The sequence below is a fragment of the Populus alba genome, chromosome 11, assembly GCF_005239225.2.
Source record: "Populus alba chromosome 11, ASM523922v2, whole genome shotgun sequence".
NCBI lineage: Eukaryota > Viridiplantae > Streptophyta > Magnoliopsida > Malpighiales > Salicaceae > Populus > Populus alba.
Genome location: NC_133294.1, coordinates 2,128,005 through 2,140,849, shown reverse-complemented (window position 1 = coordinate 2,140,849; position 12,845 = coordinate 2,128,005). Strand labels below are relative to the sequence as shown.

At 29.9% G+C, this 12,845-nt stretch overlaps 1 protein-coding gene across 1 annotated transcript; it reads left to right on the top strand.

The window, feature by feature from the left end:
- The first annotated feature begins 4,496 nt into the window (after positions 1-4,496).
- LOC118031890 (cysteine-rich receptor-like protein kinase 25) lies at positions 4,497-11,716 on the top strand. Its single transcript, XM_035036409.2, has 7 exons — positions 4,497-5,369; positions 9,789-9,911; positions 10,070-10,263; positions 10,345-10,555; positions 10,660-10,897; positions 11,011-11,161; positions 11,253-11,716. Exons 1-7 carry the CDS (start codon positions 4,583-4,585, stop codon positions 11,571-11,573), a joined length of 2,025 nt encoding a protein of 674 aa, XP_034892300.2. The 5' UTR covers positions 4,497-4,582; the 3' UTR covers positions 11,574-11,716.
- The last annotated feature ends 1,129 nt before the right edge of the window (positions 11,717-12,845 follow it).

Below are 12,845 nucleotides of genomic sequence, written 5' to 3'. Positions count from 1 at the left end.
ATAAAAACTATGAGTGTGTGTAAGTGTGTGCTGCTATGGCCTAAATGATACATGGGTATTTCTTAAATGATATAATATTCACCAAAAATAATGTAATAATATTTGTTGAATATTGGTCACATTGTATTATACTAATCATATAACACACAAACTTTTGGCAATTAATATATTTTTTATTTGTTGAATTTAAATTTATTATTTAATATGTTGTGTTCTATTCATGGTACTTTTATCTCTTTTGGGTAAAATTTTGTTACAGTGATCACACACATATAGATAGTATTTTTTTTACTTATTAAGCAGTTCACATGCATTAAAAAAAAATATGCAGTTTTTCAACAATTATTTTTTTTATTGGGTTATTGAATTGAATTTATTATTTTCATATGATATTTTTCATATACTTAACACAAATTGTTTTGACAACTAATATATATAAACATGCTCTTACGTAATGAAATTTTCATATATTTAACACAGTTTTTTGACAACTAATATTTTTTTGAATTTAAATTTATTACATAATATTTTTATTTGTTGCTGATAATATATAAGACATGATAATCAACATGTTATATATTCATTAAGACCTATCACACATATTAAATAAAATGGATTCCGCATGTTCCGTAATCTACATATCATTCCAATATTTTAATTAAATATTTTATTAATTTCAACTGAAATTGCTTTCGTTTTATTTCGTACATGCCTTCATAGATGTGGGTTCAAATGCTAAGAAATGAAGCACAAATTTTGGGCCAAGCCTAAAATAGCATGACTTTAGCCCAGCTCGAACTCAACTAAGTTTTAGATTTCAAAAATCACATTTATCTTTGCCCCGACGAAAAACATTGAAAATGAGAAATTATTAGGTGAATCTAGTTCATCATCTACCATGCACCAATTAATAAAAAATTTATAAATCATTATTTTTTTCTAAATCATCAATTTAATGGCTGATATTAAAAAAATCTAAATCTTTCCATAATAAAATAATGCATCAATCACAAAATGATGTAAAAGAATTTAATATTGAGATGTAAAAATTTTATTGGTTTGATCCAAGATATGAGGTGGTGAATTAAATTAACCTACTAATTTATTATATTGAAAATCCATTGCACCCCATTTTAAAAATATATAGGATAATTTTTTGCCAAGTTTCTAGCTCGGAGGAGAAGTTTAACACGTAACTGAATAGTAGTACATTATGTGAGTCCATCACTCTTGATCCATTTATAAATCTATTCCCAATCAACATCTACTAAATACTAATGTATTTTTTTTATTTGGGGAACAATTTTTTATGAGAAAAATAAATTATTGAAGAATAATATAAATTATATATTAAATTTTAATTTAAAAATTTAAATTTTTTAGATTATAATAACTTTTTAATATAATATCAAAGTGTCAATAACTAAAAAATCATAAATTCAAATATCATTATATCATTATATCATTCTAATTAGTAAAACTTTTCAAATGGATTTCATTTAAATGAATATGTAAGATAACAATATAACTCATAAAATACTAAACTCTATTAAAATTAGCTGATAAAAAATTAGCTTGTATATATATCGTGCGTGGTGGATATTATCCTTGAGAAATAACATACGCTGTGCACCTTTTTTATAGTCTAAAATATAACTGGAAAAATTAGTTTGTTTCCAAGTATTTATATTTCTATACCGATATAAACAATCTTATTCTAAAATAAAAAATATATAAATATGGGAGGATTCAAATTTAAAATTCATTTTTTTCAAATTAAATGGATAGCAGCTACTCTATATGACTGGATGTGTATATATATCCGTAGATTAAAAGTCCAATTGGAAAGAGGAGTCTTTTTCAAACTATTGGCTGGACTTGTATAAATAATTATATTTTATATTCAACAGGATAAGATCTCCTTTTAATAATAATTATCAATATAATTAAAAGAGACACGATTGTATAAACAGTAAACTAGTTTGATATTATTATTTTAAGCGTTTAATTAGTAAATTTATGTTGTAATTCATTGATTGAAGAGCGTGGGGACTTGAGCCGAGGTTGAGGGTTCTAATCCCAGAAGAGGCAATTGAAATCTTTTAAGCAACAGGTTTTTTAAACAGGCTCATTGATTTTTTTATTGGGTTTTTTAGCCTATTTTTTAATTTTATTTTTTAATATTATATATATTTTTTTTTTTTAACTTTTTTTTATTTTTTCCAGTTATTCATTTAATATGGGGTTTTATTTAATTTATTTTCCAGGTTGATAGTAAATCAATATTTTTTATATTTTTTTTTATTATATAATAAAAAAAATCAAGTTGATATAATTTTTTAAAATATAATAAAATGGTAACATATTTAATTAACTCGAGTTAACACAGGTTAATATATAAAATCTACGACCTTGGTCAAAAGAACACAACTACTTTATAAAAAGTAAATAAAAGAAAATTAAAATATATTGAAACTCAATTCTCATTCAACTCAATGTTGAAGAATAAAATTGAAAAAAACAATTAAAAGAAAAAAAAACTCAAATCAACCCAGATTAATATATCAAACTTGGATCATTAGACTGAAATAACCCAATTGAAAGCAAATCAAAATAAATTATGAAACTCAATTCTCAATCAACCTAATATTAAACAATGAAATTGGAAGAAAAAAATGAGTCATCCCAAGTTAACTCGTCAAAACTTTGACTTCGTTCATGACACTCTGATAACCTCATAGAAAACAATCTAAAACAAATTATAAAGTTTAACATTCAATCAACCCAAATATTTACGGATGAAACTAAAAAAAATTCAATTACAAAAAAACCCAAGAAAATACTAAATAAATAGATTAATATGCAAAATTCATAACTCGAGTCATGAGATTTAGATAATTTTATTGGAAGTAAATTAAAATAATCTATATAGCTTAATTCATAATAAATTTAATATTAAAAAATAAAAAAAAAATATTATTTAAATAATTAATTTTTTCAGGAGGATGGAACAATGATTTCCCCTTCTCAATTAATCTTTTATTGCTAATTTGTTTTTATACCTGCTCCTCTTTACAACCTCTTGACTTTAACGCCACTGCAATGTCATATTGTAAAGAAACTTTCAACAAGGAGAAAAGTCACCAACATGCTGCTATAGATATTTAGTCCGAATATATATATATATATATATATATATATATATATATATATATATTTATTTAGATTAATATGAGTGTTTAGATCAATTTTTAGTGGCTTTAAAGTTACTAAGAACTCGAAACTGGTGATCTCTAAAAAGCAAATCTAAAACCTGATTAATTAAGCTATACCCCTCAGAATTAAGTGTTCTTATTCATACTAGTTATTCAAATAAAATTATAAGCATGCAACGATTGTATTCTTATTAGTAAAACAAGTGTATGTTGGTCTATTTAAAAAAAATGAATAGGGACAATCAAGTAAACAAAAAAAATCAAAATGATATAATTTTTAAAAAATATTGATATAGCAACATATTTAAAATACAAGTTAATATATAAAAATCTACGATCTCAGTCAAAAGAACTTAACAACTTCATAGAAAAGAAATAAAAAATATATATATTGAAGTTTTAATTTTCAATCAATCTAATGTTGAAGAATAAAATTAAAAAAAAAAAAAAAACTCAAGTTAATCCAGGTTAATATATCAAACCTGGATCATTAGACTGAAATAACTCAATAGAAAGCAAATCAAAATAAATTATAAAACTCAATTCTCAATCAACCCAATATTAAACAATAAAATTGGAAGAAAAAAAACTGAATCGTCCCAAGTTAACCCATCAAAACCTTGACTTGGTTCATGAGACTCTAATAACCTCATAGAAAGCAATCTAAAATAAATTATAAAATTTAATTTTCAATCAATTCAAATATTAACAGATAATATTAGAAAAAATCAATTACAAAAAAAAAAACTCAAAAAAAGTCTTGAGTGACTGGGTTAATCTGCAAAACTCATGATTCGAGCCATTAGATTTAGATAATTTCATAGGAAGTAAATTGAAATAATTTATAAGACTTAATCTCTAATAAATCTAATGTTAAGAAATAAAAATATATATATTATTTTAATTTGGTGAGGAGGGAACAATGATTTCACCTCCTTGATTAATCCTTGTTAATTATTTTTTTATTGTTATTTTTTTTTCAATTCTCTGCTACAATAGTTAACACCCTCCTGTACCTGTAAAAACACTATGTCAGAAAAGCACAATTGATACCTTCTCCTCTTTTACAACCTCTTGACTTTAACGCCGCTGCAATATCATATTGCAAAGAAAATTTCAACAAGGAGAAAAGTCACCAACATGCTGCTATACGTATTTAGTCAGAATTTTGAAACTCTTTAAGGCCGGAATCTGTCAAGGGTAGTTGTATCTACCTTTTGCAATATATATTACTAATAACTGATGATGTTTCATTTCTAACTTCATGACCGAATCTAAAAAAAAACAAAAAAAAACTTGTCTTTACTTCATCAAATACATTCCATAACCATATCCTCGCCTCACCATTTTCTCTCAAGTTAATCCTGATGAAAATTACGTTTCTTCTACTCAATCCCACGTCCTTTCTTTCAGTTCTGATCACAATTATTACCCTTATTAGCTCAATTGCTAGCCAACCAGCTTACACTTACCCCTTCTGTTCAGATCCTCAAAATATCACAGAAAATGCTAGTTACACTTCAAACCTTAGCGCCCTCTTGAGTTCTTTATCCTCCAAGGCCTCCCTGAACAGCTTCTATACAGACAGTTCTAATGGTATTTACAGTCTATACCTTTGCAGGGGTGATGTTTCAAGCAATACCTGTCAAACCTGCATTAACAATGCTACTCGAGAAATCCAACGGCGATGTGCTTCTAATGAAACTGCAATCATTTGGTACGATGAGTGCATGCTACGTTACTCGAATAAAAACTTTCATGGAGTTTATCAGACATATCCAAGATTGTTCATGTGGAATAACGAGAACACCACATCACCAGATGAACAGAATTTTGGTGCGCTCAGTTTGATATACACGCTGATAGAATATGTTCCATATACAGATATGATGTTCGGGACTAATCAATCAGCGAGTCATGATGGGTCTCAAAAACGATATGCTTTGACGCAGTGTAGCAGAGATATAAATAGTAGTGATTGTAGTTCTTGTTTGGGAATCTTAAGGGATGATGTGACACAGTGTTGCCAAGCTAAGAGAGGTTGGCGTATTTTCGCCCCAAGTTGTAGTATAAGGTACGAGGAATCTCAATTCTATCAGCTGTCATCAACGCCGGTACCGGTTCCTTCTCCCCAAGTGCCAGAGCCAGTGCCCGGTGAGTCAAATACGAAAACTTGTTTGTTGAGAAATTAGATTGCTGGTCCATTCACGTGTTGTGAAAATTAGAAAGATTTTTTTTCTCGTTTGAACTGTATTACAATTACCCTGGCTAAATAGAATTAGGTGAATAGATAGTTTAGGCTATTTTTCTCTCTATTTGTTTCAAATTTAGCAGGCTAGCTTTGGACATAAGCATCACCGAGGAGTAACTAATCCACTGAATTATTATCTACAATGAAATGGACAGATATTTTAAAGAAGGAAGACTAAATTCTTCCTGAGTGGTTTCAAAAAATCAAATGATGTTAGGCTATGATAATTTACTGTTTAAGAAGCTGCATACTTTTGTTGGAAGAAGGATGAGTGTGGTAGAAATTAAATTTGGAAGAAGGATGGGTGTGGTAGAAGATAAAAAAATAGTAATATAAAATTAAAAAACTCAAGCATAAGATTATTGAGAGGAGGGTATTCTTTTATTTAGTGATTCTCTCTAAGTTCTCTTAGTTATTCTTTTTTTATTTTTTGTACTTCTAATAATGATGAATTACAAGCTTTTTTATAGACATAGAGTCTTAGACAATTAAGGAATTAAACTAATATAAAAAAATTCTAATTTGAATAGGAATTGTATTATGCTGACTAAACCGATTGATTATTTCAACTTATGATTGCTCTGTCTCAACTAGTCAACCATTTATAACCGATCAACCGATTTAACTAATTTTCAGAAATTAGTTTACTTTTAATATCCCCCTTTAATCATAACTCTCAACACATCTCTCATCTTGATAAAAACATCATATTTGAGTGGCTTTGTAAATATATCTGCAACTTGATCTTGTATCTTTGCATACTTGACTTTAACTTCCTTGTTTGCAATGTAATCTCGTAAATAATGAAATCTTGTGTCAATATGTTTACTTCTATCATGAAATATTGAATTCTTTGCTAATGTAATGGCTGATGAGGTGTCCACATAAATTTCAATAGGCTTCTCTTGTGGCATTCACAATTCCTTTAGTAATCTTCTTAGTCATATAAAATGACAAACACATGATATACTAGCTACATATTCAGTTTCACATGTTGATCCTTTAGTAATCTTCTTAGTCATATAAAATGACAAACACATGATGTACTAGCTACATATTCAGTTTCACATGTTGATCCTTTAGAAATCTTCTTAGTCATATAAAATGACAAACACATGATGTACTAGCTACATATTCAGTTTCACATGTTGATCCTTTAGTAATCTTCTTAGTCATATAAAATGACAAACACATGATGTACTAGCTACATATTCAGTTTCACATGTTGAAAAAGTGACTATGGATTGCTTATTTGAACTCCATGTGAATGTTGCGTCTCCCATATAGAAAACAAAATTTGTAGTGCTCTTTCTATTATTCACACCTTTAGCCAAATCACTATCATTATAACCCACAAGTTCAAAACTATTAGAATAACCGTAGAATAAGCCAAAATAACCAATACTTTTGATATACCAAAGAATTTGCTTCATGTCTAGAAGATGTCTCCATAAATCAACTTACAAGTCCTACTCTAAAAAAAAATATTTGAACGAGTGCATATTAAATATCTAAAACTCTTAACTAAGCTCTTGAAAGTTGTAGAGGTTATCTTCTCACCTTCATTATTCTTTGACATCTTTACTCCACATTCAACTAGAGTATTTACTCTTGCATAATCCTCCAAATTAAACTTCTTGAGAACATCCCTTGCAAACTTCTCTTGATTTTAAAGATTTATTATCTCCTTGTTTGATCTCAATCCCTAAGTAATAGGACATGAGACCAATAACCGTTATCTCTTAATCATTGTTTACTTGAAGTCTCCAAACATATTTGGATTATTTCATGTAAAGATCAAGTCATCCACATACATACATACAATAAGAGTATCACCACTCTCTTTGATTTTTACATATATAGCATATTCATAAGGGCATTTAACAAATATATTCTTTAAGAATTATCCATCAAAGTGATTGTACCAAGCCCCTGGGGCTTGCTTCAATCCATATGAGGCTTTGTTCAACCTTAATACATTGTCTTCATGTCTCTTCACTTCATAACTTATAGGTTGCTTAATGTAGACCTCTTCTTTAAGAAAACCATTTAGAAAAGCTTATTTGACACCCATTTGATATATTATTCCTCTATGCTGGGCAGTACTGGCAATGATTAATCGAATGGTCTCCAATCTTGCAACTAGAGCAAACACTTCATCATAGACAATTTTATGCTTTTGATTATAAATGTTTGTCACTAACCTTGCCTTTTATCTTTCCACCTTTCATTTCACTTTCTTTTTTCTTTATAAATCCACTTGACACCTATTGTCTTCTTTCCATTTAGTCTATGAACCAATCTTCATGTGTCATTCTTCTCAATTGATGCAATCTCCTCATCCATAACAATTCTCCATTTGACATCCTTTATTGCTTCTCCAAACACTATAGGATCACATGTAGCAAGGTGACAATATAATATTACATCATTATCAATTAAATTAGTTACCTTACATAAGTCATCGAGAATCCTCATCTTTCTTAGTGGACTTGATGGAGTGCCACTACTTGAGCTTTCACTAGAAAAAGAAGAAGAAGAAGTTGAAAAAGGAGAAGATGAGCTCGTTAGTGTTTGCGGAGATGTAACTATAGGTTCTTGATGATCTTCATAACTTTCATCTTTTTCATTAAGAATTGGTAGGAAGTCATATTTCTCATCATCATCTACCTACCAATCCCATGCTCCTTCTTTACTGAACTCAACATCTCTATTAATCACCATTTTTTCTTCATTAGGGTTATAAAGTTTGTATCCTTTTGACTTTTGATTATAGCCTACAAAGATCATCTTTTTGCTTTTACCATCTAACTTGGTCCTTACTTGATCATTTGCATACAAGTAAGAGACACTTGGCTTTTTTCCACTTCATGCTTCTTATGTAGTCATATCATTTAAGCCTTTAGTATGACACCTATTTGACAAGTAGATAGCATAATCTACAACTTCAACCCGAAACTCTTTAGACATCTTCTTGGTTTTGAGCATGCTTCTTGTCATGTTGAGGATGCTTCTATTCTTTCTCTCTACCACACTATTTTGTTGTGGGATCTCGGCAGACACCGTTAGGAGTCTTTTTATACCATGATCTTCACAAAACTCATTAAAATTAGTATAACAAAATTCACTCCCTTATTCATCCTAAGTGATTTTATAGAATAATATTTTTTCAACTAATTCCTTAAACTTCATAAAACAACTAAACATATTAGACTTTTTTTTTAAGAAGTATACCCAAGTTTTTCTACTACAATCTTCAATAAAAAATAGAAAATATAAATTTTTACCAAACAAACATGGTTTGATAGGACCACAAACATTGACATGTATTTCTTGTAGGGATTGATATGCTCTTGATGTCAACTTTTTCAAAAAGCTCTTTGGAATTTGCTTGCCCCTTAAACATCCTCCACACAACTGATTTGGATGTATAATGGATGGTAAACCCTTCAACATCTCCTTTTGTGCCATCATCTTCAAGCTATCAAAGTTTATATACCAAAGTCTCATATGTCAAAGCCAAGTTTCATCCTTCACACATACATTTAGGCATTTAAGCACATCCAATTCTATATTTAGCAAGAATATTCTATTCTTTGTCTTGGTTACCTTTGCAATTATAACTCTTTTAGCTATTCTCTCTCTTTTGTACTTCTTAACAATATTGAATCACAAGTATTTTTATAGACATAGAATCCTAAACAACCAAGGAATTAAACTAATATAAGAAAATCCTAATCTGAATAGCAATTGTATTATACAGATTGAACCGGTTAACTATTTCAACTTATTCCATCCGGTTGCTATCTCTCAATCAGTCGACCATTTTTAACCAAACGACCAGTTCAACTAATTTCCAAAAATCAGTTTACTTTCAACAACTTTCTCGTTCGGTGTCTACTGCAATTATATTCAGTGATACTACTATTGCTTTTTTATGGAATTCTACAATTTGTTCATGTATACTCGCTGCTCTTTACGATCATTACATAATTCTGCCTCTAAAAAATACAGCTGTGATAGCTGGATATTTCTCTTAATATGGTCTGTTGCAATTTTCATATGTTCTTACTTAATACCAAAATTATGTTATGATTTGTGGTGTTGATTTTAATAGATATATCTCAGGTCTGGAATTTTGTAGATAGACATTGCTCCAGGAAATCGGATAGATATATCTAGCTGCAGCAGCAAAGCATAGACATCACTTTATCAGAAACTCGGATAGGCTATTGACTAGCTAGCTGTTCCTATTTCATATGATAGGAATACATTCCTTTTGTCGGTTATTAGTTATTAATGATAATATCATGCAATTTCAGGAGGAAATGGAGGGAAGAATACAACTATGATTGTGATTGCTACTGTTGTATCATCATTAGCTGTAGCTGTTGCTCTCTTGCTGTTCTGGTATTTTTCATGCTGGAAAGGGGCAAGACGAACAGGTAGATAAACAATATATGGGTAACTAATTAAGCTTTTAATTTAATCTTTAGTGTGAAAATGTCATTAGATTAATGTATGAAATTGTCATTAAACGATATATGTGCAACTAATTAAGATTTTAATTTAATCTTGGTGTCAAATTGACTTGTTATTCAAGAGGAAAGAAGCCAAGAAATTCTATTACGAGAAAATTCAAATCGCAGCTATCTGAATGAAGGAGAATTGCCTATTACCGGTTATGACAATGGTGAACAAATGCATAACTTCAATTTGACGACCATAAGGTTAGCTACAAACAATTTCTCTGATGAAAATAAGCTTGGAGAAGGAGGTTTTGGCCCAGTTTACAAGGTTCAGATCCCAATATTTTCTCTTGTAATCTTCTAGTACTCAATACTAAATGTTATTAACAGTTGAACTTCAAAACTTCAGGGCATTCTTCCTGCTGGAGAAGAAATAGCAGTCAAAAGGCTTTCCATGGTATCAAAACAAGGTCTTGAAGAATTTAGAAATGAAGTGATGGTCATCGCTAAACTTCAGCACAAAAATCTTGTAAGGCTGTTGGGATATTGCTTGGAAGGAGATGAAAAGCTTCTTGTCTATGAGTACCTGGCAAACACAAGCCTTGATGCCTTCCTGTTTGGTTTGCTTTCTATCCCTCTCATAGTTTTCCCATTTTTTTCTAAATTTATGCATCCACTTCTACCATCGAATGGAGTTTCCTTATCATTTCCTTTGTGAAGACAGATCCAGAGAAAAGTAGGGAACTCGATTGGCCAAAGCGTGCAAATATTATATCAGGAACAGCAAGGGGCCTGCAGTATCTACATGAAGACTCTAGACTCAAAATCGTACACCGTGATATGAAAGCAAGCAATATCTTGTTGGATGATCAGATGCACCCAAAGATATCAGACTTTGGCACTGCAAGAATTTTCGGAGGGAATCAACTTGAGGCCAACACTAACAAAGTTGTTGGCACATTGTAAGTCCATTTCCTTCATATTAATTGCTATAAATAATACGAGTATGAGAATCATCTGGTAACCTTCACTGTCCTCCACTCAATTTGATGCAGTAATTATTTTTCTTGAGCAGTGGATACATGGCACCAGAATATGCACTGGAGGGAATAATTTCAACAAAGTCGGATGTTTACAGCTTTGGAATCCTGTTGTTAGAAATCATTACTGGTAAAAAGAACAGAGGTTTCTACAGCCAATATCAAGCCCAAAGCCTCCTCTTACATGTATAAACTTTCTTCTTACTGAACCTTTTATCAATTCAACATTAACATGTATAAAATATCTCTGATCCTGAAATTTATGTACCCTGAACAGGCCTGGCAGCTGTGGAATGAAGGCACAGGAAAGGAGTTGATAGACAGAAATATAATCGACTCTTGTCCGGTAAGTGAGGCTTTGAGATGGATCCATATTGCATTACTTTGTGTTCAAGATGATCCTGCACGTAGGCCAACCATGTCATTAGTTGTTCTCATGCTTGGAAGTAATGCTGTAAACCTTCCCCAACCATCAGCAGGTCCAAAATCTCTGGTTAAATTTACTTCAATCCTGTCTCGTCAGTCTTCAGCATCTTTGTCAGGATCAAGTTTTCTTGCATCTGATCACTCTACAGCTAGTGTGCTTCTTGGTAGTTAAGAAATTTATTACATGGTTTCTTTGTAGCTAAGTGTGGTTTGTTTTTGTAAACACTAATATTCTTGATAGAAATTATGGTGCGTTCATGCATGATTATAGTACGTTTCTCTATAAGCTTTCGTGATGTTGTAAATCATTTCATTCTTCACATTCTCTTCATCATATATGTCATATATGTTTGATCAGGTTCTCAATGTATCAGAAGTTTAAATTACAATGTTTATTTCTTCATATATTTGTCATTTTTACTCTATTTTAGAGGTGAGTAAAAAATCAGAAAAACCAATTAAATTGAGAAAATTTAAAAAAAAATAACTGAAAAAACCGAACAGTAAAAATAACCAATTAAACCTAATAGAATATTTAAAAAACTAATCGATTCAGTTCGGTTCCGATTCCATAAGCTTGAAACCAAAATGAAAAAATCGAGTCAAACCGGAAAAAACCGAGCCAAACCGAAACCAAACCCAATGAAAATTACAAAAAAGAAACCTCAAAAAACAATATATTTTTTATTTTTAATATAAAATAACCGAACCAAACCAAAACCGGTCGGTTTAAATCAGTTTTTGTACTAAAATAACAAAAACTGATCGTTTTGAACTGGTTTTAATTTCTTTTAAAAAAATTCATGTTAAATATTTTTGTAAATAAAATTCAAATCAAACCAAAAATCATCATCTCTATTCTATTTTTGCCATCAACATGCATGCATGAGACAATCAATGACACTAATTTTTTAAAGGAAAAATTATTCCGCCGGAGACCTCTTTTTTTTTCTTTTCTTTAATTCTTAGGTATGATTCTCCTTCCTTACACGTGTGTTGTATCGGTGGATATGGGAGATGACAATATTTTTAAATATATTTTATTATAATATTTGTAATTGATATTGGGGCAGCTTAAAAACAAAACTAAATAGTGAAAAAAATGATTTAATGAGAAAAGTTTTATTTAAGCAATTGACAATATTATGATTATTAAAAATCTTAACTAGTTAGTCAAGATTTTATAATATAAGACTAATTATATCAAAAAAAAAATATCATCTCTTAAAGAATATTATAAAAAAAACTTGTTTGATCAAATATCAAAATAAATAGAAATAAAATAAAAAATGATTAATATAAATATGTGTTTTACCAAACATACACTGGATCCAAAATAAATTGAGCTATTTTTTTTTTCTAGATTGGGTCTGATTTAGCCTATACAAATTAAGCTGGACTCCGCTAGCCTAGCCTGGTCACCGGTTCAAACCAATAACCGGCT

Bases quoted from the DNA above. Each gene is read 5' to 3' on its own strand.
- LOC118031890 (XM_035036409.2), top strand. From the start codon at position 4,583: ATGAAAATTACGTTTCTTCTACTCAATCCCACGTCCTTTCTTTCAGTT. The intron at 10,264-10,344 runs GTTCAGATCCCA...TCAAAACTTCAG, and splicing joins GTTTTGGCCCAGTTTACAAG to GGCATTCTTCCTGCTGGAGA. The intron at 11,162-11,252 runs GTATAAACTTTC...TACCCTGAACAG, and splicing joins CCCAAAGCCTCCTCTTACAT to GCCTGGCAGCTGTGGAATGA.